Genomic DNA, 27,100 nt, shown 5'->3' on the forward strand with positions numbered 1-27,100 from the left:
TCTCTGAGGGCAAAATCTTCTGATCCTTCTTTATGATAGGTCCAACATTTTTTTTGTACCTTGATTTTGATCTGGCTTTACCCTTGCCCATGTGTTGATTATCCCTCTTTTCTGTTCTTCCTCGAATGTTGAGGCCTTCTCCATTTGGTCTTGAATGTTTCCCATTTGCTTTGAGATCCAGTTCCTTTGAGTATGTAGCTCCCATGCCTTCATCCAGTGACAGAGTTTCTTTACCATACTTCAAAATATCTCGCAGTTGATCATACTACTTTGGAGGGGAATTTAGGAAGAAGATAGCTTGATCTTCCTCATCAATTGTGACCTCAATATTTTCAAGATCTACCACAAGTTTGGTAAACTCGTCGACATTCTCATCAATCGACTTGCTCTCATCCATTTGAAACTATAGAAGTGCTGTTTCAGATAGATTATGTTTGGTAATGTCCGGGTCATGTAAAATTATTCTAACTTCAACCACATCTCTGCAGCAGATTTTTCTTTGACAACCTTCCTTAAAATCTGATCACGTAGGCTCAGAACAATTGCATTACGAGCCTTGTTCAGAATATTAGCCTTTTCTTTGTCATCAAGCGTGTTTGACATTTTTTATTCTCCCTTTAAGGCTTCATCTAGTCCGAGATTACCCAAATGAGCCATCATTTTCTCCCTCCATAGATTGAAGTCGTTCTTCTCATCGAACTTCTCAATGTCGAATTTGATCGTTGACATCTTCAGAGAAAATTCAAGACCAGCTAATCTTAAATATTGAACATCAAATTGCAAGAACCTCCAATCAACGAGATATGCCTTCAAGAGATCGTTTCTTGGGATGCTCTGATACCAATTTGTAGTAATTTATCCTAGAATATGCACCAAGAACACGAAAACAAAAGGCAAAGAACCGCACAAAATAGCAAACTAGAAATCAAAAGACAAACAAAGAAAGAGACAAGAGATTTACTTGGTTCAGACCCTTTACGGATCCTAATCCAAGGCATGGATGTCTTCTCTAGCTCAATCCACTAGTTCGTCAACAAGTATACACTAGAATCACAGACTTTACAAAGATCACTCGGGAACCCTTACAGAAACAGTGTCTCAGTTTCTCACCAAATTTCCCAAGAAACAAACGCTCCAAGAGCCCCAATTACAAACTCATGAATTCCCAAGAATTTCTCTCTCAGATCTTCACTCTCAAAAATCTATTACAAAAGAAGTTTTCCTTTCTTTTTTTTTTATACCATAAACTACTTAACAAACTAGTCTTATATAACAAACTAGAGCCAGCCTTTACAAATGTTAACTGTTAGTGCCACGTCACCATTAATCTCCAGGTTGTAGTCTTAAAGTCAACTAATCGCACACCTTCAACTGAAATATCTTCTGATTTATTTGCAATTTGAGACGTACTTAATTGCAACAATGACCATTTCGGGAGAAGAATATTGGTTGAATGAGTTAGAATGGGACAATGAGGCTACTAGAGATGCCTTTCTTCCTTGTTTTAGTCATTGTATAGAGAGAGAACCTCCAAAAGAAATCTAAAACAGATAACCATTGAGGAATCCTCTTCAAACTGAGGAGCATAAAGACAGACTTCAAAGCTCGAAATCACCAATAATTGGCAAATCTACAGGTTAGTAACTCCATCTCCAAAAGAGAGGCGCTTTCTTACATTTTATTTTCTGTTTAGAGAAGTTTAGTTGATGATTTCATTCCTTGTTCACTTCTATTATTTGAGCAGTTGTCTTGAACCAATTGATTGGCTGCAAATAAGTTATTGCTAGATATTGAAAATTTTGTGGAGACCAAAAGGGATGCAAGTTGAATGGTTAAGCATACAGCAGTTCGAGAGAAACTTTAAGAAATGAATGGTAAATGAAAAAGAAATAAGAAACAACAAATTCAGTGATGACTTAATTATTCTTTTTCTTACTTATGCCAAGTTGAACTACTATAGGATAAAAGGCGATTACGGCTTTAGTTATCTAAGGTACATTTAATCTCTTAAAGAGTTTATTCAGATTCTGTTTTTAATCAACTCTTATGTTTGCTTCCTATGCTCGATTTTCATTTCAGAAACAATTAAATAATATTCTCAAGAGAGTAGAAGAGACGTATTAATCATCTCTTTCTGTAATCCGTTCCAGTAAACAAAATAAAAGGTTTCATTTATGAATCTATTTACATTTTGTAATACAACCATGATGCTCTCACTTGGTGATCCTAACCGTCAAGACGTGCCTCTTAAAAGTTGCATATATTGTGTGTGCCATGTATATTTTAGAGAGAGAGAGAGAGAGAGAGAGAGAGAGTTGATGAGGACAAACACCTTCTTATTCATACCTGAGTGATGCTTTTTGTTGTCAAATGTATTTTACATAGAAAAAATAGAATATATGTGCAATATTACCATTTGTACTACATCAATAGAGAGAATGGCCTGGAACAGATAACCATAGTTTTCTTCTTCTTTTTTCTTTTTTCATTTTTTCCACATGCAGATGAAACGATATCTCCAATATTAGAACATAACAAAGCACAGAATCATCAACAATATTAGATGGAAAGAAAACACGAAAGGAGCGCAGAGATTTTTCTCAGCAGATTTATCAAGTGAAACACAGGTTGGAAAAGCATGAACTTCCTTTCGCATAGACCGTCAGAACTTAATTGCTTTGATTATTATTATTTTTTTAAGCATTTCCCTTTTCTCCGCCTGGAAACCTTCTCCATCCAAAAAAAAAAAAAAAAAAAAAGATAAAAGTTACAACACAAGTAAGAACTGATAAGAGAAACTCTACAAATTTCTCCTTTTTGAAAAATAAAGAACAAAGAATGCGTTTAGTTTGACGTCTCACCTGAAATTAATTGTATTTTCTCTTCAATAATACGTCAATGCTTCTCTGAGATAGCATGGAAACATGGAAGAAAAGCGTCTTGAGTGGCCTCGTCATCCCATTCCAGCTCATTCCACCAAGATTCTTCTCCGTTGATCTCCAATTCAGATTCCTTGGTAATGTTTGAACTGATAGGAAGTTTCTTCAGGAAACGACACTTTAGTACTTCAATTTTCATGAGACGTGGGAAGGACAAGGGTTTCTGGTGGATACTCATCAACGATGGTAAGTAGCGCAAATCTAGATCCATAAGTTCCTTAAATGGTTCCAGATGTTTTGTCACCTCTATAGCATGAGCTAGTTTGTTGAGACATATTATTTCTTGCAGTGCAGGGCAATTACTTACATTTAGAGAACTTAGCTTTGGAGCAAAAATAAGGCAAGTCAAGTCCTTCAGTGATTTGCAGCTTACGATTCCAACTACACGAAGGCTCAAAAAGCACATTTCATTTGTGATATTTGAGTGGTGAAGGTGAATCCCATGGGACTCTCTTCCTATGTAATCCCAGTCAATCTTTATCTCTTCGAACCTTCTACAGTCCGAGATCATGAGCTTTTCTAAACGCTTCATATTTACAAAAGCTGACAGATAAAGGAAACGGACACTCCTTAAACGTTGGAGAAATAGAGCTCGAGTGCAGTTTTGTAGCTTTTCTGAGGTTGAAAGTCTTTCAAAGGCAGAGAGACTTTTCATTGAGACTTCCAATGTCTTTAAGTCTTTCAAACATAGTAATTCCTGCACTAATAATTCATTACCCCCACACTGCACAGTGTTGGCCCCCGTTAGCCGGTTTTCATGCAATCCGCAGAAAAACATGTTTAAGCGTTGTAGCCGAAGAAAGCTTGATATGATCTCTTGTGGGATTCCGTCAAGGTTTATTGCATTATTTAAGTTCAAGTACTTGAGCATTACCAAGTTCTTTAACTCACTTGGCAATTCTTCTATCGCCGTATTTGACAGATTGAGATATTGCAATGAAACTAATTGTGAAATTCCAACCGGCAAATTAGTCAGACATGGATTTGCTGCCAGATCCAAAACTCTTAGTTTTGGCATAGAGTCAAAGAAGCTATCCGTGATCTGACTCAAACTGTTACGGTTAAGAAATAAAGTCAAGAGATTGGGGCATGTTGGAGTTCCTGAAAGACTCTCAATGCGGTTTCTCTGCAACGAAATCCTACTGACCTCATTCCATGTTTCGTTCATGGGAAGTTTTAACAGTTCAGCGTTGGTTTTCACCAAAAATCTATTCTCTGCCTTACCACAGTCACAAGCTATCCACAAAGCCATGTCTCGGACAACATCATGCATCTTTACAAATTTATTGTCAATATCCTCTAGTAAGCATGCATAAAGAAGTGAACCAATAATATCACATCCTTGATTTTTTGCATGATCTATATCCAGATATTCATCCAAAAATCCCTCACTCATCCAATAATCTATCAAAATATTTCTATCAATCGGCCAATCTTCTGGGAATAACGCGCAATACAAGAAACAAGATTTAACTTTTTCACTCGACAAATTGTCATAACTGAACTTCAAGAGTGGAAGTACCTTATCACGCATGCCTGAAAAATCGGATGCTGAATTCTTCAACACCTGAGTTGCACATTTCCATTCTTGAAGTGTTCTTTTGCAAGCCATGGCGCGACCAATGGTAATTAGCGCAAGAGGTAAACCATCACACTCTTTGGCGACAATCTCAGCTAAACTCGGGATATCGGGGTGGACATTGAGGGCCACTTCCCCAACCTTCTCTTGAAACAACTTCCAGGATTTATCCCATGCTAAGCACTTCACTTCTACCATCTTTTGAGCGTCCATTTGACAACAAACTTCCATGGAACGAGTTGTGAATACAACCTTGGATCCATTTTCTTTGGTAGGCAAAGGAACCCCAAGTTCAGTAAGATCAATCCTGTCCCATATATCATCCAATAAAAGCACAAATTTCCTTCTGCTGAGGATGCTAAAGATGTCTGTAGCTTTATTATGATAGTCTCTTCTTTTCCATGTTTCCTCGGAATAACCTATCTTTTCCCCAATTACATTTTGTAAGTTATCAAGTCTGTGATCCTGAGATACTACTACCCAGATGACATTGTAGTCACTGGTAGTAATCTTGAGAAAATTGTTGTTGATATTCTTCAAAAGGGTAGTTTTTCCTACCCCTCCCATTCCATATAACCCCATTATCCCAACATTTTCATCATTGAGATCTCTCCAAACCTTGTCAAATAGTGTTTCCATGCCCACAGTTGACTCAAGGGGCATTTCTACCACAGAAGCTATGGGTGCCCGTTCAGAGACCACTTCAAACGCCCCTTTGCCTTGCAGATCCGTCACTTCGGCGAGCTTCTCAGACACCATCTTGCCAAATTTGTAGGTGGAGATGTAATTCTTAGAACAGCAACCCCAAAGGCATAATCTGTTGACTTCTCGAGCGCTTCTTTCCATCAATGCGTTGACTTCAGCTTCCATGGCTTCAACCCCAGAAATCCACCTCTCAACCTTATCAAGCCGCTTCATCTGCTGTAGCTCCTCCGCAACGTTGACTCTCCTTAGCAAGTCAGTCTTTGTAGTTGTTAACTCTTCAAAAGCTTTCTTCAAAGCATCAATATTTCCTTCAAGCTTAGACACGTACCTTGCTCGTTTAGTAGTGAATTCGCAGCAATGAGAAACCACGCCATCAGCGGCATTAGACTGAAAGGAAAATGATATACAGTTTCCCATGATCACTCAGTTGCACAATCCCACAAGAGGAAACTAGAGAAAGAAATTAGTGCTGATGAATTGACCTTTGCTTTTTATTCTTTTTGTAATTATTCGAAGGAAGATAAGAAACATGGGAGAAGCGATATACTACTGATTTTTTTTTCTTTTTTCTTTTTATTTATTTATTTATTTTGTAGTGGGAAATAATTTTTTTCTCTCTCTTTCCTCTTATTAAAACAATTTCTTTTATAAATGTCTTTATCGCTTTTTTCCTTTAATTTTTTTTTTCAACGCGTTTTTCTAAAAAATTTATCTAATTATAAACTATTCTATACCATATATGAGAGTACCAATGTGAGATTTGATCCTATCCCACCATGCTCCCTCCTCATTTCTCTGTTTCTTTTTTTTTTTTTTTTTTCATTTTCTTCTTTCTTTTTTTTTCGTTTATAACCTTATATTCCTTTTTCTTTTCTTTTTACGTTACATATGATTTTCACCTTCTTTTCTCTCCAATATTAATCATGTATTGTTCCTTCCGTTTTTTCTTTACTTTTCTTTCTTCCTCATTATGTAGTAAATAATAAATTGTTTCGGTGATTCTCACACGGTAACATTGCATAGCACATTTTTAAACTAATTTTGTATAAATATTTTGTTCTTTTATTTTTTATAAATGTTTTTACCGTTTAAATTTTTTACATGTCCTTTCTTCTTTTTTAATCTTATTTTTTAATGTTTTTTTTTATTTTGTCAAGGGTATATTATAATTTAAGGGTTATTCGTTTGCGGCAATCTTAACAAATATTTTTTAAAAGTGCATGTATCAAAATTTTTTCTCTTTACTCTTAATTCATAATCTTTTTAATCAAATAATTATACTAACATAAATATATTTATCAAGAATAAAGAGTAAAAATCTAAACTCATACTCTTAAAAATAAATTATCTATTTTTTCTTTGCAAACACCCAACTCAAATGAGTCCAACTTGAGTGTGGGTTGGGCTAAAACCCACACTTAAGTTGGACTCATTTGAGTTGAGTGTTTGTAAAGAAAAAATAGATAATTTATTTTTAAAAATAAATAAGTCTGAATTTTTACTTTTTATTTTTAATAAATACATTTTTATTAATATAATTATTTGACTAAAAATGTTATAAATCAACGAGGCCTAAAATTATATAAGAATTTTTTATAAAAAAAGACATGTTTGGTGAACCAGAAACTCAAGTGTTGACTCGAGTATTAACTCCTAGATAACTTTAATTATTTTTTTTCTTTTTTATCTTTTTTAATAAAAAATTCTTAAATAATTTTAGGCCCCGTTCATTTCACTAATTTGAGTTTAGAATTCGCGTTTTGCTACAGTAAAAAGCTCTCAGAAACAGTCACATTTAACTTTTTTTTTTACAATAAAAAGCTCTCACATAAAGTCACATCTCAATTTAAATTAAAAACTCGAATCAGTGAACTAAACATGCCCTTCTTTTATTATATGATTTTTAAAAATAATTTTTTATTACTTCCAATAATGAACTTTAACTTCTAAGGAGGTTATTTTTATTACTTCAAATAATGAACTTAACTAAGGAGGTTTTATGACACGGGATCAGGCCTAACTCGTTTTGCGGATTTAAATTTTTAATTTAAGTTAAAATGTGACATTTTTTAGAAATTTTTAATTATAATATAAAAAATTAAATTTGATATTTTTTGAAAATTTTTAACTCTAAAAATTTAGAACTGAAAACCCAAATTAATAAAATGAACGATGCCTGATGGACGTTTGGTTCACAGATTCAGAATCATGATTCAAAATTATTTTCAATTTACGTGTATTTTTTATAAAAAAAAATACTGTAACAAATCACGAATCATAATTCAAATCATGACACGAATTTTCGTCTTAAAACACACTGAGTCCATGTGGCTCAACTATAGTTCTATGGAAAAGAGGGTGAACAAAAAGGGATTAATGACTGATCAGAAAGAAAAAAAAAAAAAAAAAAAAAAAAAAAAAGGAAAAGGGCCCAGTTTTAATTTCCCCAAAAAAAAAAAAAAAAAAAAAAAAAAAAGGAAAAGGGTCCAGTTATCATCTTCCTCGGCTTGTAAGCGAGGCACAAAAAACGGCGCGCTCCCGGTGTCTTGTTTTCTTTTCTCAGAAACGATTCTCTCCTTTTCTATTCATCAGAACGAAGCCAATACACATTTCGCAGTCCTTCGAGGTTGAGGACGACTTATTGGGATTCTAGGGTTCCGATTGGCTTTGCGATTCCGGTCTCATTTACTCTCTTCGCTGCCGTTCTGATATCGTAAGATCCTCCACTCATCCCGAACTGTCACATTCTAAGGTTCATGTTCTTCTTCTTCTTCTTGCCAATTGAATATATTTTGGTGAATTATGAATTTGTTAAGTTATGGTTTTCAGATGTTTTTCCGCTGAGAACGGAACCAAGTACTGTAGTTTTCATTGAAATGATATTTTATGCCCGGTTTTTATTTTCAGTAATTGCTCGTGAATGGTTTTCAGATGTTGTTCCTTATTGCCATTAACCACCGGGATTTTTTAATTGTTATGATGATGTAATTTGGCCCTGGATAAACCTGGTCGACGGATAAAATTTTTCCTTAATTTTTAATTTTAGCAGAGAAACCTTAATATTTTTTTATTTTGTATTTTTTAGGCAGTTGCATATTTTAAGTTATGATTCATTTAGGTGATGCTTTAGAAACATTTGGGCCAAGGTCATCGGATTCTTTGAATATTAAACATGGATGGAGATGGGAGGTAAGAATTTAATTGCAATAGAGTTCTGGGATTCTAAGTTCATCTTCATTTTGCAGTTGCTGTTGTTTGTTGGTGGAGAAAAGTTAATAGATTTGGATCATAGATAGATTTGAGGGGGAAAATGGAAGGAGAGGAGGGAGAAGGGCTAAGGCTGAGCAAGAGATTTTCAGAAACAAGTAAAAGCGGTGAGGTCGATTACAAGATGAAGGCGGGGACAGCGTGGAGCCACTCATACCTCAACCAGAAGCCATGGCATCCTCTCTCCTACCCGAACCAACGCCGCAAGTGGATTGCAGAGCAGACCCACGCCAATCGCCACCGTCGCTCGGAGGAGGTCTCTCGCGAGGCAAGTTTTTCTCTCTTCTCCCTCTTCTTTTTCTTCCAATAGTCCTCAATTGCTTACTAACTCTCTATGTCTTTTTTCTCTCTCCAGTATGCTCAAGAGCAAGAGTTCTTTCGGCAGACGGCTCTCGTCTCCAAGAAAGAAAAGGAAAAGGTTCTTCTCTCTTCTTTTCCATAAGCATACTTCCTTTTTTTCTTTACTTCTCCTAACAGATATCCTTGTTGTTTTCCTTTCTCCCTTTTGTCTCAGATTCTAAAGAAGCTTGAATATTACATTCGACCATCTCAATTTGAAATAGACAAAAAATTCAAGCAATTATGATGAACATCATAGCTTTTGTTTTGTTGTCCTAACTTAGTTTGTTGTTTTCCTTTCTCCCTTTTGTCTCAGATCGTAAAGAAGCTTGAATATTACATTCGACCATCTCAATTTGAAATAGACAAAAAATTCAAGCAATTATGATGAACATCATAGCTTTTGTTTTGTTGTCCTAACTTAGTTTGTGTTTTGTTATGAGCTGTTTTGCATACTCTAATAAAGAGCGGGTTGCACTTTTCAGCTGGAGATTATGAAAGCCGTTAGCTTCATGTATGTTCGGCCACCTGGTTACAATGCTGAAAGTGCTAAAGCAGCAGAGATTGCTGATGAAATCAAAACACATGAGCAGGAAAACCCTTCCCAAGACCCAACCACAAGTGGGACGTCCACTTCAATGTATTACTTACACCTTTTTTTTTTGTTTTTTTGTTCGTATCTAGAAACAATAAGGAGATGTTTGTTTCTTGTATTCGTCCTTGATTCTGAATCATGATTCATGGTTCTCTATAGTGATTTTCTCTCACAAAAAATACACGTAAAATGAGAATGGTTCTGAATCATGATTCTGAATACATGAACCAAACGTCAATTAAGATATATTAAATGCCTTTTCAATTGCTTTCTTCATTATGTAAATTGCTTTATTTGGTCATAACATAGCAGTAGACTTTTCCATCTTGCAGGCCCCCGGAATCCATGCCTGGTAGAGATCACTTAGTCAGGGAAGAGAAGAAGAAACCAAGGCCAAAAGATGTTTTTGGGCGCTCCTTACCAACTGAAGAAGAATTTGAAGTTTTGAAAAATGCTCCACGGTATAGTTTTTCGCTAAGGCTCCACAGTATGATCAAATGCTATTGTGCTACTATCATAAATCTATAAATACTCGCATGCAACTTTTTGATGTTATTTTGAGGTTGCTTGATGTTTTATTTGTATGCTAACCAAAAGGCATATCCTTGACCATGGTCTACTTCCTATTTAGGTTGTTAGAGGTTTCTGTTGATTTTTTTTTTCTTTTAATGGTTTATTGGAATTTTTTAAATAGATGAGTTGATGAGTTCTTTGAAATTCATAGAGTTGACTTATTGTAGGTCTATTGACCAATGGTTCAAATTTTGATTTTGTTTGTTTGTTTGGTTTTTTCTTTCTTTCTTTCATTATTCTTTTGATTTGTCTGCTTAATACATTTGCATCAATGCATGTGTGGTTTAACTATGATGACTTTTAGATTGGAGACTGGTGTTCCTGCAAGGGTGAAACCATTTGGAGTTGAAGTGCGCAATGTGAAATGCGTTAGATGTGGAACTTATGGTCACCAAAGCGGTGATCGTGAGTGTCCATTAAGAGATGCTATAATGCCTAATGAAGAGAGTCGATTGAAAAGAGATGACCCCATGACTGCTATTCTTGCCCACACAGATCCTAGTGAGGTTAGTTTAATTGTTTTTTCATTCTCAAGACTCTAGAAAGTTTATTAGGATGTTAGTTCACAACTTGGAATTACACTTTCTTTGTTTGTAGAAAACTTCTTATCATTATCTAATACGTAAGGCATAAAGTTTGAGGGGGTTTAGGGCCCTTCCTATGGGAGTGGACATTTCGGAATACGAGTAGGGGCGTCAAGAGACAGTTGATTGGTCTTCTTTGGCTGTTTTATGTTTTACATCGAATATATGCAAATAATATGGGAACTTACAGAAAATTGGCATAGGGGAGGGAGGTATAGAAGCACAACCTTTTTGTAATGACAAACTCGACATTAGGTTTCAGATAGCCATAGCTAATTAAAAATGAGTTGAGAAGGCATAGAATTTAGAAATGAGTCTCTTAAGAAACTTGAGCTGTCAAATGTGTAGTCTTTCTATTCCTAAATGATCGACCACCTATTATAGCTCTTTCTACTGGCGGCTGGTTCCATTGAGTCTATAATGGGGTTTGGGCAAGGGGTAAAAAATTGGTGGTGTGAAGAATATTATCATTTTCTTAGATCATATAATGAGATTTTTGGTTATGGTGCAGCCTCTAAAGTGGGAGCTAAAGCAAAAGCCAGGAATTAGTCCTCCTCGTGGAGGCTTTAAACCAGATGACCCCAACCAGCAAATAGTTGCCGAGGACATATTTAATGAGTATGGAGGTGATTTGTGATTATCTCATGCTATTTTTACTACGTCAATTTATTTCTCTCTAATAGGTTTTTGATATTTTATCTTCTTTCCTTTTTTGTAGGCTTCCTTAGCGGGGGTAACATTCCGGAGTTGCTGACCAACTTCTCAAGCAAATCCAAGAAGTCCAAGAAGAAGAAAAATCACAAAAAGCATCAATTTTCATGTGATAGTGATAGTGAGGAGTTGGAAGAAGATGAATCCTCTTCTGCTTCCGAGGATGGAGAGAGGCGGCAAAAGAAAAGAAAACATAAGAGGAAGAACAAGAAGCATAATCATTCTGAATCGAGTTCCTCAGATGTTGAGTTGTATAGGCATAAAGAAAAGAGCAACCGCAAGTGTTACTCGTCAGGGGAATCTGATGCTGGCCGGCATCATTCTAGTACTGGAAAAAGAAGAAAGCATTCGTGTTCATCTGAAGATTCTGGCAAGGATAGGCATCATAGAAGTGACAAAAGGAGGTGCAGGCCTATGAAATCTTTACCATCAAAGGATTCGAATTTTGATAGGCATTATAAGAGCAGAGACGAGTGTTCCCATTATTCGTCCGAAGATTCGGACCGCAATGGTCAGTCTACAAGTAAGGGCAAGCAAAAGCATTCTTATTCACGTCAACATTCCGAAACCAAGAGAGAGAATCACAGCAGCAAGCAAAAGAGTAGACGGGGGAATGAACATGAGCATTCACGTTTATCTGTGTATTCGGAGTCTAACCAACACCGGCGTAACCAACACCGGCGTAGCCATCACCGTCGTCATCATCGGTCAGAGCCTTAGTCAAAATGAGAGATTTATCGGTGATTCACAACAAAAACTGCTCTGGCTGAGCAGGTGTCGTAGACCTGGAGCAGAAAAGGTCAACACTTATGCTATGTTTGGTAGGAAGGAAAGAATATAGGATAAAAAAGAAATATGAAAGTGATGAAAAATAGTAATGATGGAAAGGAAATTGATTTTCTTTTATGTTGTTTGGTATGAGAAGATGGAAAGAAAATGAGCTTACCTTCACTTGTTTGGTATTGGAAGTTAAATTAGGAGGAAAGAAAAAATCTTACTCGTAAATTATTTTTATACCCTTAAATTTTTTGTTTTGATGTTGATGGAGAAAATAGTAATTTAGTAGTTTGCTCATTTTAATGAGTTGTCCTTATTTTCTATCCCATTTTCTGTCCACTTGTGGAAAGAAAAAAAATGGTGGGGCTCACATGTATTATTTTTCACTCTATTTTCTCTTTCTTTCTCTTTTCTCTCCTGCCAAACAACCTACATTTTCATTTTTCCTTCTAAAATTTCTCCACCTTCTTCTTTCCTTCTACTTTTCTTTCCTACCAAACATACTCTTGTCTAATTTTGATGTCTTTCCTTGAGAACCTATGAGTGGTTGGCTCAAATATTAGGTTCTTTCTCAACCTTGTCACTCAATGCTAGAAATGCAGTTGTCGACTCATCTATAGGAGTGGCCTTGAATTGACTGTCAGTTGATATATATATATATATATATATATATTGGTAGATATTCTATAAATTGTTTTTGTTAACATTGTTACTTATTTTTAGGGGTTTAGAGGGAGCATAAATTGGCAATCCAAATGTATAGAAGACTGTTAAAAAAAAGGAAAAAAAAAAGCTCCAAAACACAAGCTATATATATTTTTTTGATAATCTTGGGTATAGAAATGTAAGTTTTCCATTTCAAAAAAGCATTTCACCCAGCAATTCCAAACGAAAGTAGTGCTCCTCTAGCTCTCTGACCCTGTTTATCCGCTGTTTGGTTTAAACCCTCATCACGGGTATTTAAAATATGTGCGTGTGGTTTTAATAAGGAAAAAAAAAAACCCAGAAATATCACTTAGATGAAAAAACAAATATTTATACTTCACTCAAAAAAAAAAAAATTGTTATTTAATTAATTACCAGAAAATGAAAGGTCACGACACTTAATTATTTAAAATAAGATAAATAACAAGTTTGTATAAAATTATGAGAAATCATATATTTTTCTCTTTTATAGTGTAAATTAGATTCTATACTATTAAAGTCTTATTCAAGTATACCACTTTGACGTGGAAATTAAATAGATTTTTCAACAAAGTGATTGATATGAATTTCCACACTCACTAAAAATTCTCCTAAAAATAAATGAGTAAACCTCTCTTTAGAAAATATAGTTGTATTTCTCTACTGTTAAGTAAAAATTACATTACATGGAAAATTTATGAAGGTTGTTTTGGAATATTTTAGAATTAACAAAAATTACACTAATTATCTTAATGGTATTAAATTTTGCTATTTATAAGATATTATATTATAAGTTTTTTTTTTTGTTATGTCCCTTTTAATTCACCCAGAAAAACAAAAACCAAAACCCGACCCATGTTGTAAGTTGTTTGCTTCTCACCTAAACCGAAGAATGAAGAGTTCTTTCCGGGCTTCTTCACTCTCTCTCTCTCTCTAACAACTAACAAGTCTTACCCAAATCTCTCTCTCTCTCTCTCTCAAACGGCCATGGACGTGCTCTCCCTCTCATCCCCAATTCCTTCCTTCAAACTCCCCAACAGCTCTCGCCCCAAACCCATCTCCTCCCACCTCCCAATCTCCTCTCTCAAAACTAAAAGAGCCTCATCCTTCGCCAAGTGCTTCCAATCCACTTCCTCTTCCAAACCCCAATCTCTCCTCACCCCATCTCTTCTCTTGGCCTCGTCTCCGCAGACGCCCGATACTGCCATGAGAAGCGCCGAGTCCGACGCCATGGGCCTCCTCCTCAGGGAGAGAATCGTCTTTTTGGGAAGCAGCATTGATGACTTCATCGCCGACGCCATTATCAGTCAGCTTCTCTTGTTGGACGCCCAGGATTCCACTAAGGATATCAAGCTCTTTATTAACTCCACTGGTGGCTCTCTCAGGTTCCACCAAGACCCCTTTTCTTTTCTTTCTGGGTCTCTTTTTATTTTCCCTTTCTTTAATTTTTAGCTTCACTTGGTTTGTTTTGTTTGGTCATTTTTTATTGGTTAGATGAACTTCTGGGTTTTGCATTAGATGCCTCTAATACTAATATTAGCAGACAAATGAAGTGTTTCTGCTGAAATGTTTTCCTAGTCAGCTTGCCCGTTTGGTTCACACATTTAATTCAGCGATTATGATTTTGAATTTAAATTTTGTGAGAGAACTCATTAGCGGAAATTTTTTCTATTTAAATTTTGTGTGAGAAAAGTACTTTAGCAGAATTAGAATCATGTGTTCAAAAAACAAACGGCCCTGAATGTTGGGCTCTTGTTTAAGGCTGTGTTTGGTAGGAGGGAAAGAAAGGTGTATAACCTAGTCAAGGAAAATGTAAAGGAATTGAGAGACCTTTCTCTTGTTGTGTTTGGCATGTATTCTCTTCTCAATTTGTTTCCTTTGAGGGATTGAAATTGGGGTTCTTTGAAAGATTTAAAACTATCACCCCTATCAAATCCCTCCTCGCAAACAACCATAAGTCCCATAATCCTTCTACTAATCGTCTCACGCCTATTCCTCCTTCCACTTTTCCCTCCGACCAAACAAGCTCGTGGTTTTCAATTACCATAGCTTCTGCTCTTCAATGCTTCGATGGGGGTCAAGTAGTGGTCTAACCTGGTAAAGTAATTGTTGTGTTTACCTCGTTTGAATACCAATGGTAAGTGTTTCATGTTGTCTATTTGTCGGGATGTTTGAGGATGCCAATTACTAAAGCTCCGCCACCGGGTTGGAATTGAATAATTCTTCCCTTGTCCAGTGAGTGCGGGGTTTGCTGATGGAAAGAGCATAACCTACTCAACTTCATGAAAAGCATAATATATGGAAGTGTTCGTTGCATAATTGTTACATACATGCATGTGGTTTGCGGTTCCCGATTTTCAGTAGCGTCAGACATTTATAGGCCGTAAGATTTAGTTTCCTACTTTATAAATATCCAAAGAAAATCAGTAGTCAACCTGTAAATCAGCAAAGTGTCGAGCCCACCTGTGATTTTCACTCCTGAAGTTGAGAATATAGTTGGTCGCATAGCGTTCCACCCCTTAATGGTGGCAATTTTTAAAAATTTGAGTTTTGCTAGGTGGTACTACATTAGTATGCGAGTTTGAAGTGAAATGACTGGTATGATTGATGACCAACATAGGTACTGAGCTATCTATTAAGTTTGAAGAAAAGCCAGGGGTAATGATTCATGGGTTTGTCACCCTGTAGGAAAAGCAAATGTTTAGGTATGTGTGGAGGCCCAAACACAGGTCGAGGACTCGTAACAAGTGACAGAGATGTAAAAGGTGGTCTTTTCGTTTCCCCTATATTTTTATATAAGTCAATTTTAGAATACTAGCCTAAGACCACTTAGTCTAGTGGTACTGGGGGGTTTTGGTGGGGTGGGGTTTAGGTGTTGCGGGTTCAATCCCGTGTTATATAAAAAAATAAAAAAATAAATAAATAAATAAATAAAAAATGGAGAATACTAGTTATGAGAATTCTTTTCAATGAAAAAGTTGTATAAACTTCATGTATTTGCCTATGTTTTCCCCCTTTTTTTTCCTTGGATAATTTATTTGGAAATGGCTATTTGGAATAAGCATACTATTAAGATTGTTCTTGTGAACACTCTGTCATGTGCAATTAGGTTATGTGTTGTAATTAACTCCTCTCCATCTCCGACTCTACGGTCTACACAATAAATAAAGATGATGAATTATGCTATTCAACATCAGACTCTAGAATTTGATGGAAACTCCCTCACCCCATATATTTGCTGACAAGACTGCCTTTTGAAGTCAAATACACTACTGTTGTTTGCCTGTGGATCAGTGAAGCGGGGATAAATATGATTTTTTGATCTTGCTATTTATGACTTCATTTGTCTGAAACAATCTGGCTCTTGGTTTATGCATTCCTTCCCTCTTTGTTCTTCTTTTAACCAAAGGAAAACATAATCATATGTCTATTTCTGTGGAAACTAATAAAATTCCTGCTTCTTAGCATAAGATTTCACTGAATTGAAATACCCTTGTGGTGCCACAGTGAACTGAACTAGATGAATTAGTGATCTACTGAAACAGTTTTCTTGTCCAGAAACATGTATTTTTTATTTTTATTTTTGGTACTTAAGCTCTTGTCGCACTATAAATTTTCGTAGCTGATTTGCTTGTCCAGAAACATGTATTTTTTTTTTTGGGTACTTAATTTCTTGTAGCACTATAAATTTCCGTAGCTGATTTGCTTGATGTTATTTACTTCAGCGCTACAATGGCTATCTATGATGTTGTTCAGCTCGTGAGGGCTGATGTATCAACAGTTGCGCTTGGCATTGCAGCATCAACGGCTTCTGTCATCCTTGGTGGTGGCACCAAAGGCAAGCGTTTCGCCATGCCCAACACGCGGATAATGATTCATCAACCTCTAGGAGGTGCTAGTGGACAGGCAATAGATGTGGAAATTCAAGCCCGAGAAATCATGCATAACAAGAACAATGTCACATCAATTATTGCTCATTGCACTGGCCGCACATTTGAACAAGTCCAAAAGGATATCGACAGGGATCGTTATATGTCCCCCATAGAAGCAGTTGAGTATGGACTACTAGATGGAGTTATTGATAGAGATAGCATTATCCCTCTTGTGCCTGTACCAGAAAGGGTCAAAGCAAGGATTACTTACGAAGAAATCAGTAAAGATCCAAGGAAATTCTTGACTCCAGATGTTCCAGACGACGAGATATATTAAGCTCGTGGTGTTAATACAGAGGTATATTATTCTTACAGCTTTCACTTTATGTGTTAGTTGCACAGAACTTTATGCCTTAGTCACAAACTTAGGTTCCAGAATTTGTGGAAGGGAAACAAGGATAGCTGTTTTATTCCCAATTTAAAGTAAATTCCTGCAGTTTTTGTCACCATTAGAAGTCAGTTTAAGAAAAGAGAACTTTGTTTTTGTGCAATGTAAACTGTAAAACCGGTGAGCGTGAGATGGTTTATATGGATTTTCTGTTTAGACTAATTCTGCTAAATGGCAATGAATTGATTTATAGTGGTTCAGGGAATTGTTGTTGATTGATGTGTAATATCTTGATTTGGTTTCACTTAAAACGTTTCTAGCTGACTTTGCCAGGACTTTAGTTAGATATACAACTATTTTGATCGACATGGAACCATTATTTTCATATTGAATTACCGTATAATTGTCAAAGTACTTCCACACACTTGTATTGTATGACGCGATTGCATTAGCTGCCTCATGGCCTCATTTGCCTTTTTAATGGCTGGTTGTTTCTGGAAAGCTCTCTCTGTTTAGATTAAAAAGTTGAAAAAAATATTTAAATCAAAAAAAGAAAAGGAAAAAATGTTTGTAAGCTTTACCTTGTAATAATTCTATAAGAAAATTGCCAAGAGCATCGATAGATCTTTGTTTCAAACCATATTCACACAGAATCTGTTGGCGTTTGGTTCATGGATTCAAACCATGTGATTAGAACCATTTTCGATTTACGTGTATTTTTTGTGAGAGAAAATACTGTAGCGAACCACAAATCATTATTCGAATCAGGAAACGAATTTAGGTACCAAACGGACTCTTAATTTTGTGTGTATTATAATCTTGACATGATTTTAACAAAACATACACTAGGTAAGCACCCGTACCATTCAAGGCACAAATTCTATACTGCTTTACGGATCTTTAGTTCAAATTTTTTAAAAAGTAAAATAAAATAAAAAAATAAAGGGAGAAGAAAGAGAAAAACCTGTTTAGTTCGTTCATTTGAGTTTTTAATTTGAATTGAGATGTGATTTTATGTGAGAGTTTTTACTATAATAAGAAAGTTAGATGTGACTGTTTCTGAGAGTTTTTTACTATAGTAAAATTTAAATTTTAAACTTGAATCGGTGAAATAAATAAGAAAAAATTCTTCTAGAGAATAGAAGCTAATAACAGGATTTAAATGCATAGACGTTTTTCTTTGCAATTGCAAAACTGTTTCTACAGTTCCGAATCTCATTGTCAAATGTCCGGTGTCGGATCTGTTAAGGGCAAAGTGGGAGCAGCCGCCCCCACTAATTTAAAAAAAAAAATCAAAATTTGACCTTTCGAAAAATTTTTCTTTTCAATTTTACCCTAAGTTTTAGAATTATTACTTTAAAAAAAAAAACTATAAACAACTTTACTCCTTTTACTCATTAACTCTTGTAATGTGTTTTAAGTAATTACAGGTGTGCGACACGTCGTTTCAGCTAAAAAGAATTGATGTTATGCGTCGTTTAATTCATCAAATGGAAATTGATGGAGCACGTGTCGTTTCCTAGAAAAAAAAAATCATACGTGTCGAAGTAACTTCTTGTTATGGGCTGTCAGGAATTATGTTGTAGGATAGGTTTGTGCTCCATTTAAGTATGTTGTAGGATGGTTTAGGGGAAGTTTGTTTTATATTCATTTTTTATTTTGAATTATAATTTATGGTTTTTTATAATATTTTTTTTTCATAAAAAATATACGTAAAATAAAAATGATTTTGAATTATGATCCTGAATTCATAAACTAAACGTCTACTTATTGTTCTATTTGTTTGTTGAAACGCTCCCCGCCCTACCTTCGCCCGATCTTCATCTTCATTTGTTATAAATTTTATATAAATAACTATATGCAATACTATATTTTCAAATAATTTCAATGTTTTTGTGAAAATAATTTCAATATTTTTGTGGCATTATTACTAAGTTTGATTTGCATCTGATTTATTTTATAGAACCTAATTTGATTTTGATTTAAATTTACACTTTTTTATTTTAAATTGCTATAATTTTGAAATGTATAATTATGTTAGATGGTGAATGGATCAAGTATGGAGAAGAGCTTTGCAATAGAGAATTTCTCAATTTTGGCCCTGTTTCTTCTTAAGCGGGGATGAGGACGGGAATAGGGATGAAAAATCATTCTCCACCCTCGTCCCGCCCCGTTTCTATCCCTAAATTAGTGCTCTATTTTTAATTATTTTAATTGTCTTTTATTACTTTGAATATGATTGGGAAACTAGGTTGTACTTAACGCTTGTTTTAGTTATTTTATTATTAAGTTTTGTGGTGATTTATAATATACATTTTGAGAATTCTCTCAACATCTCTATTTCGATTACTCAGTATTTTCTGGACCCGTTTAGTTCGTTGATTCGAGTTTTTAACTCAAGTTGATATGTGACTTTATGTGAGAGTTTTTTACTGTAACAAAAAAGTTAAATGTGATTATTTCTGAGAGTTTTTTAGTATAACAAAACTCGAATCGGTGAAATGAATGGAATTTAAAATTAACGAGCCACTAATGATTGTTTTCTTGATGTTCGTGGGTGAATAAACTAGTTTATAAATACCATATTTTTCCGATATCCTAATTAAATTGACGGATCTTAGAATTTTTTTTCTTATTTATTTAGAGTTCCGTTACATCACTATAAGTTTTGTAACGATATGCCTCCCGATCTACAAAACGTAAAACGTAATTAGGTTCTCTCTAAGTTTTGAAATGTTAATGAAGAAACTCCTTCCTTTAGGATTTTTAATAGAAATAACACGTCACGTAAAATAACAATCAGTGAACAATTTAGTGTACAATTACTCCACGAGTTCTTCCTGGTGTAATAACGAACAACAAAAGCGGATGAGGGATGAAATAGCAACGAACCCCAACAAAGAGGTAGCACAAATAGTAATATTAATTGGTGCAGAAAATTTATAGTGCTTAATATCATTAAGATATCTTTTGGTTAATAAATTTGAAAATTCAAATTATTGTCACGCTTTCTACTCAAACCTATATCAAGATATGTTTAGCAAACAAACTGAGTGTTAAATCATATTTACTCAATCAGCCAAAAGAGCAGTGGTCCTCCAAAATGGTTTTGACCCATTAATTTTTATTTTGAAGGTCTTAAACCGAATATTCATCTTTCACGAAAGTAATTGGTCATTTGTTTAATGATAATAAAACAAATTTCAAGATTCTCGTCACATTGTTACGAGGAACAATTGTGGGAAATTTTTGGACTATAGTCTATAGACGTTCACACATCTTCCATAACTTTCTGCGGATCACATGGAAGGATGACAGTTATATAATTAAATTTGGGTCCACCAATTTGAATATTTGATAAGAGGCTGAGGGTCTATATTAATATCGTGGACAGCGGTATTGAGAATCAACATTTCACGAATCCGATGATCTATCTACCACGTGCGACGTGCAGGAGGTTGAGCGGTTTTGCCAACTAATGATAATGGGCAATATGACTCGGTCAAACATAGTGGTACACGTATCACATGCATAAGGTGCTGCCACGTGGCAGAAATGAGCAAAGTACGGAGGTGTTGGGAATTATCTGAGGACACGTTGGGTTCATGAATTAAAATTATGTGATTATAATTATTTTCAATTTACGTGTATTTTTTGTGAGAGAAAATACTGTAGCGAACCATGAACCATGATTCAAATCATGGTTTGAAATCCTACAACCAAACACCCCCTAAATGAAAGGATGATAGTTCGTTGCTCGTTAAAGTATTTTCTCTTAAAATATATATATAAATTAAGAATAATTCTGATTCATAATTCTGAATTATGAACCAAACGTTTTCTAATTTTCAGAGAATTTTATTTTTATTTTTTGAATGATCCAGATATTATTTTTGTTCTACACTGAAAAATAGATCTAAATAAAAAACAGTTGCTGCATTTTTTTTTTTTTTGAGCTAAACGTTCCCATCCTTATTTTACCTTTTTTTTTTCTTATTCTTTGTTTTGAACAGTAATGCAATCTTACGAGCTGAGATGCCGAAGAATTGAAAGATAACTTCCTTTGTTTTTTTTTTTTTTTTGATATAAAAGATAACTTGCTTTTAGTGTGTGTGTGTGTATATTTGTATAAAACTTTTTTTTTTTTCAGATGGTCTATTGTTTTCAATTTAAAAAATTGCTGTTAAGTTTACTCCTTTGTTTTGATTTTTTTTTTTTTTTTGAAATGGTATTTGATGGTCCCAAAGAACCTTTTATTGAAAATCTAAAAGAAAATCTAGCTAGCTGTCCACAAAAATAAACAACGCTACTCAAGCTTGCCAAAAAAAAAAAAAATCCAATTAAGAAAATTGAAAGACAATCATCAAATGGAATCAAAGCTGGCTCATGGTCTGTCCCTCATGCCGTGACAATAATAAACGTTCCAAATTAGAGAAGAAACGTTATATTCCTTTATTCACTTTGACCTTTCTCCCTTAAACCAATGACATAAGATGTTTGTTTCGTGTATCATCTCTCTGTTGAATCATAATTCATTGTTTATACAATATTTTTTTTATAAAAAATTTAAATTTTAAAAGTTAAAATTATAAATTATGATTCTGAATTTATGAATTAAACGGGTCTTTAGAGATTGTTTACTTCATACGTTTAAACTTATGATTTTAATTTTATTAGAGTGTTTTTATCTCATAAAAAATTTGAATTTTAAATACAAAAATTAAGAATAATTTGTTTAACCTTATTCCAATAATAAATAACTAAGATTGAGCACATCTGATCTGGCCTCCGAGTTCCACATAGAGTTCTCTTTTGTGGGCCCAAAGTGGTTCTTGCACGCCAAAAGTATGCTGGCCTCCAGGCTAGCACAGCCCTTGGAAAGTGGAAAAAAAAAACAAAAAAAGAGAAAAAAGAAGAATCCCAAGATGACCAACGGCTCTCCTATGCGGTGGGTACAGATAAGTGACCGTTGGTTGGGTCCACTGACTCCCCCTCGGTTGAAATTTTCAAAAAATATATAAGAAAGCCTCTCTTCATTTTCTCTTTCACTCCTCAAACCATCCCACCAAAGCTAAAAGAAAAATCCCATTCTTTTTTTTCTCTTCATTTCGTCATTTCTTTCTCTTCCACTGAAATTTCTGGGAAAATGGCTGCTGAGGTTGCTAAGCCCGAGGAGACCCAGAAGGGAGATGTTTTGGTTCATGAAGAAGAGACGAAGAAGAACGTTGAGGAAGCTCATGAGAAAGATGAATCCAAACCCAGATCTGTTGAGAAGAGCTCTTCTTATAAGGAAGAGAGCAACTTTCTCTCTGATCTGAAAGAGTTTGAGAGGAAGGCTTTGAATGAGCTGAGATTGAAGCTTGAAGAAGCCATTCTCGGAAACAATCTCTACAGAATTGAAGAGCCAAAGAAGACCGGAGATAAGGCGAAACCCGAAGAACCTAAGGAAGAAGAGAAAAAAGAAGAAGCGAAGAAATGTGACGATCAGGAAGCAAAACCAGAAGAGCCAAAGAAGACCGAAGAGAAGGCGACACCCGAAGAACCCAAGGAAGAAGAGAAAAAAGAAGAAGCGAAGAAATGTGACGATCAGGAAGCAAAACCAGAAGAGCCAAAGAAGACCGAAGAGAAGGCGAAACCCGAAGAACCCAAGGAAGAAGAGAAAAAAGGAGAAGCGGAGAAATGCGACGATGAGGAAGCAAAACCAGAAGAGGGTGATAACGCAAAGGTAAAGGAAGGAGAGAAAGATGAAGAAGCCGAAGAGAAAATTGAAAAAGAAGAAGTCGATAAGGAAATTTCCCTTTGGGGAGTTCCCCTTTTGCCAAGCAAAGGCTCAGAAGGTACTGATGTAGTCCTCTTGAAGTTCTTGAGGGCTAGAGAGTTCAAGGTCAATGACGCCTTCGAGATGCTTAAGAAGACCCTTCAATGGAGGAAGGATTCGAAGATCGATTCGATCTTGGACGAGGACGACTTGTGCGTCGACTTGAGCTCGGCGGCCTACATCAATGGCGTGGACCGGGAGGGACACCCCGTGTGCTACAACGTCTTCGGCGTGTTCGAGAACGAAGAGCTTTACCGGAAGACTTTTGGGACGGAGGAGAAGAGGACACATTTCTTGAGATGGAGGTGCCAATTGACGGAGAAGAGCATTCAGAAGCTTGATTTGAAACCGACCGGAGTCTCTTCTTTGCTTCATGTCAATGACCTCAAAAACTCGCCGGGACCTTCCAAGAAAGAGCTCAGAATCGCCACGAAACAAGCTGTCGGCCTTTTGCAGGACAATTACCCTGAGTTGGTCGCCAAAAATGTGAGTTTCCTTAAAATCTCTTGTTACAAAAACACTATATTGAACTTTCAGAAGTGAAATTGGTATTGATATGTTGTTTATGGTTTTGGTGATAGATATTCATAAATGTTCCTTTCTGGTACTACGCTTTGAATGCCCTCTTGTCACCTTTCTTGACTCAAAGAACCAAGAGCAAATTCGTCGTTGCTCGGCCGGCGAAGGTTACCGAAACCCTTCTTAAGTAAGCAGTATTTTCACATATTTTACCTTATATATACCAATAATCTCAATGTGATTTTCATTAGAAATTAAGGACATGTTTAACGCAAAATCATTTCATCACAGGTACATTCCGGCTGAGAAAATCCCTGTGCAATACGGTGGCTTCATGAGGGAGAATGACTTTGACTTCTATGGCGATGATTATGCTGTTTCTGAACTCTTTGTCAAAGCAGGAACTACTCAAACCATTGAGATACCCGCACCAAAGGTATTCAAAGAATGGAATTATGTCCGATATTACCATTTTTTCGATATTTCTGTAAAACGATCGCACAATACAAGTATATCTTGAAGAGAAAGAAATATCCATAAATCAAATATTTAACAGTAACAACAATGACATCCTTCTATGAAATTTTCCAACTTTTCGATATTTTTAGACATATTTGGCAAAAAAATGTTCAAATTTAAGAACTTGTATTTCTACAGACACCGACACTTTTATCTGATCATTTTTATTATGCCCCTTTTGGCTTATATCCTTTGAATCTTAATTGTAAATTATTGATAAACAGGCTGATACCACATTGGTGTGGGACTTAACCGTTTTGGGTTGGGAAGTAAACTACAAGGAGGAATTTGTTCCTAACGATGAGGGATCTTACACCATAATTGTTCAGAAGGCCAAGAAAATGGGACTGAATGAAGGACCTATTCGCAATACTTTCCGGAGCAATGAGCCCGGAAAGGTTGTCCTAACAATCGAGAACAATTCGAGCAAGAAGAAGAAGGTTCTTTACCGGTACAAGACCAAGAAGCAGTGCTCTTCCTTTTAAGAATTTCAAGCTTTACAGTTTTAATATGAAAAAAATGTCCCGATTATTTTCTTTCATGTTTTTCACATTCTTTTTTAGGCTGGTACAGCAACTTGAGTGAGGATTAGTTTGTTCATTCTTTTGCAGGATTAGTAAAATCCTGTCTTTTGATTTCTTCCAGATTTGAATATCTTGATGTCATTCATTTTTACATGTTTGTAGACTTGTGAGAGTGAAAAGATATTTGTTTGAAATATAATATCTGATGTAGTATATGTTACTTTTCATTTGTTTGACATCAGGATTAGTTTGTTCATTCTTTTGCAGGATTAGTAAAATCCTGTCTTTTGATTTCTTCCAGATTTGAATATCTTGATGTCATTCATTTTTACATGTTTGTAGTAGACTTGTGAGAGTGAAAAGATATTTGTTTGAAATATAATATCTGATGTAGTATATGTTACTTTTCCAATGCCGACAAACGTCTCCGTAGAAATTAAAATATGGTCATTCTTGTTATCAACCCATCCAAGGAAATTACGCAGAAACTTTTTATTGAAGGGGATATATATAGTTTTTTTTCTCTTTTTTGTTCAAAACATCCCGTCAAAATACCACTTTTGTCCCCTCTTATTATGATAAAAATATCATGATTACCCTTCCAAATCTACACTAAATATTATTTTAGATATTATTTAACTAGAAAGTTAAATAGAAACTTATAAAAATTCTCAAATAAATATTCAAATAAAAGAAGTACATCAATTATTTTGAGAGTTTTTTATTTTTTAAGATTGATTTTATTTAACACTTTTATTGAATAGTGTTTTAAATATGATTTAATAAAGATTGAGAAGGGTAATCTTGGTATTTAGTTGCTTCAGGAAATATTTTGAGTTTAATTTCACAAAACACAGAGTGTGTTTGGGGTATTTTACATAATAACATAAGCGAAAGTGATATTTTGATTAAAACACGAAGTGTTTTGGGTAAAGAAAATCACAATCACAAACATCATTCGATATTGGCAAACAACCTGGCACAATCTTAAAACAAGATTGAACTTGTATCCAAGCCAAAAGGGGAAAAAAAAAAAAAAAAAAAAAAAAAAAAAAAAAAAACCAAACAAACGAACAAAAACAAAAATCCATTGGTTACCTATAATACATACTTATTTCTTCGGAAACAAAAGCACCGACATAAATAGCATAAGTAGGAAAATAGAATCGGCATCAACAAAAACAACAATCTCCTCAACCGTCAACCGTGAAAAATGCATGCTAAAGTATGAGATGACGTTTTAATTTTCCTGATGCCCTTCGCTCATTAACGACAAGTTCAAATCCTTGTGCACGTCTAGAAAAGACTTATTTTGCTTGTTCGTAATGAGCAGATCATTTTTTTTTTTTTAACTTAATGAACTCTTCACTCGGTAGCCTGATAGGTTTCCATGCACATATTTAGCAGTGGTTAAATGTGCCAATCAACATTGCCGTGAACGTGTCTTGACAATAATAATCCCTCCATTCTATCCTCTTGTAGTTCTTGACGGATGCTGTCAATTACACATCAATAAAGTCTCCTGGTTTGAGTCTTCAACATTAATAACTATCACTAAAATCTCCTGGTTTAGGCATTCGTTTAAGTCTTCAACTTTTCTCAGTAACGAGTATTAATCTGAAAAGTATGTATTTTTTTATACTCACCAGAAAAAATCTGGTATTTAATGACTGTTAATAGCCGTTGTTAAAAGATTAAATGATGGTTAGGAGAACTGTCGTCTAATCGCGAGTCGTTAAATGTCTGTGGCATATAACGACGGTTTTTATCCGTCGTTAAAAATTACATTAGACAATGATTTTCTTAATAAACCGTTGTCTAATCTTGATAATAATAGACTTAGCACGTATTTTAGACGACGGTTTTTTATAAGGTATCCAAGCTCTTATTATCCTCCAGTAGCATCTCTCTCTTACAAGTTCTTTAAAACACGAGAAATTAGAATTAGTCCACCTATTTTGATACCTTCAAGTTTAATGATATAACCAAAGTGGATAATTTTGTAAATTATTATACAAGGCTCTCTTTGTATCTTCTATCATTACCTCAATTAACTACGGATGATGCACAAAATTTTATTCCACATCATGCCTCATAGTAAGCATAACAACATCATAATCTTCAACAATGGTTTCCTTCTATTTTGTTTTATTAGATCAATCGCATAATGGAACAAATGCTATCTAACTTCACTAATGGATTGTTTTCTTTATTCCTGCATTAAATACAAGGACACCAAAATCACCTCATCTTTGACATAAGCTTATTTTGGTATTGCTTTTTTCCTTCCAAAATCAGCTTCTGCTTGTAGCAGAAGCTGATTTTAGTGTTTGGTAAATCTCCTCAAAAGTGTTTTTTGAAGAATTGTTTTAAGAATCTACAACTAAAATCAGAAGTAGCCTAAAGACAACTTTAGCTTTTAGATTGTGCGGGAATCAACATAGTACAATTAACAAAACTTTTATAATACCAATAATACCCTTAATGAAATTTAAAATTTACAATCTTCACAAATTAAAATTTAGAATCGTAATATAATATAATATAATATAATAGTTATATTGTAACAAATAATATCATAGTTATATTAATAACTCTAATATTATTATTTTATCATATAATATGATATTATAATAATATTATAATTATTGTAATAATATGATATTATAATTATTATTTTATAATATATTATATATTGTATTACATT

The 27,100-nt window shown here is 34.8% G+C and overlaps 4 protein-coding genes across 5 annotated transcripts; 3 read left to right on the plus strand and 1 right to left on the minus strand.

The window, feature by feature from the left end:
- Positions 1 to 2,321: 2,321 nt before the first annotated feature.
- LOC21408643 (probable disease resistance protein At5g63020) lies at positions 2,322 to 5,639 on the minus strand. Its single transcript, XM_010100226.2, has 2 exons — positions 2,862 to 5,639; positions 2,322 to 2,727 (listed from the first exon to the last, which is right to left on the minus strand). Exon 1 carries the CDS (start codon positions 5,434 to 5,436, stop codon positions 2,896 to 2,898), a length of 2,541 nt encoding a protein of 846 aa, XP_010098528.2. The 5' UTR covers positions 5,437 to 5,639; the 3' UTR covers positions 2,322 to 2,727; positions 2,862 to 2,895.
- Positions 5,640 to 7,677: 2,038 nt separating this feature from the next.
- LOC21408644 (uncharacterized zinc finger CCHC domain-containing protein At4g19190) lies at positions 7,678 to 12,157 on the plus strand. 2 transcript variants are annotated; one of them, XM_024167017.1, is made up of 8 exons: positions 7,678 to 7,975; positions 8,469 to 8,758; positions 8,846 to 8,908; positions 9,315 to 9,469; positions 9,757 to 9,885; positions 10,302 to 10,503; positions 11,093 to 11,207; positions 11,300 to 12,157. In XM_024167017.1, the coding sequence occupies exons 2-8, from the start codon at positions 8,534 to 8,536 to the stop codon at positions 12,010 to 12,012; spliced, it is 1,602 nt and encodes a 533-aa protein (XP_024022785.1). In that variant the 5' UTR covers positions 7,678 to 7,975; positions 8,469 to 8,533; the 3' UTR covers positions 12,013 to 12,157. The 2 variants fall into 2 exon arrangements, with proteins under 2 accessions (XP_024022785.1, XP_024022786.1); XM_024167018.1 differs by having other exon boundaries at positions 7,678 to 7,936.
- Positions 12,158 to 13,633: 1,476 nt separating this feature from the next.
- On the plus strand, positions 13,634 to 17,368 carry LOC21408645 (ATP-dependent Clp protease proteolytic subunit 4, chloroplastic). The gene is made up of 2 exons (XM_010100228.2): positions 13,634 to 14,138; positions 16,479 to 17,368. The coding sequence occupies exons 1-2, from the start codon at positions 13,741 to 13,743 to the stop codon at positions 16,960 to 16,962; spliced, it is 882 nt and encodes a 293-aa protein (XP_010098530.1). The 5' UTR covers positions 13,634 to 13,740; the 3' UTR covers positions 16,963 to 17,368.
- A 4,706-nt stretch (positions 17,369 to 22,074) lies between these two features.
- Positions 22,075 to 24,551, plus strand: LOC21408646 (patellin-4). Its single transcript, XM_010100229.2, has 4 exons — positions 22,075 to 23,317; positions 23,413 to 23,537; positions 23,642 to 23,786; positions 24,094 to 24,551. Exons 1-4 carry the CDS (start codon positions 22,160 to 22,162, stop codon positions 24,352 to 24,354), a joined length of 1,689 nt encoding a protein of 562 aa, XP_010098531.1. The 5' UTR covers positions 22,075 to 22,159; the 3' UTR covers positions 24,355 to 24,551.
- The last annotated feature ends 2,549 nt before the right edge of the window (positions 24,552 to 27,100 follow it).

The sequence above is a fragment of the Morus notabilis genome, unplaced genomic scaffold, assembly GCF_000414095.1.
Source record: "Morus notabilis unplaced genomic scaffold, ASM41409v2 Scaffold276, whole genome shotgun sequence".
NCBI lineage: Eukaryota > Viridiplantae > Streptophyta > Magnoliopsida > Rosales > Moraceae > Morus > Morus notabilis.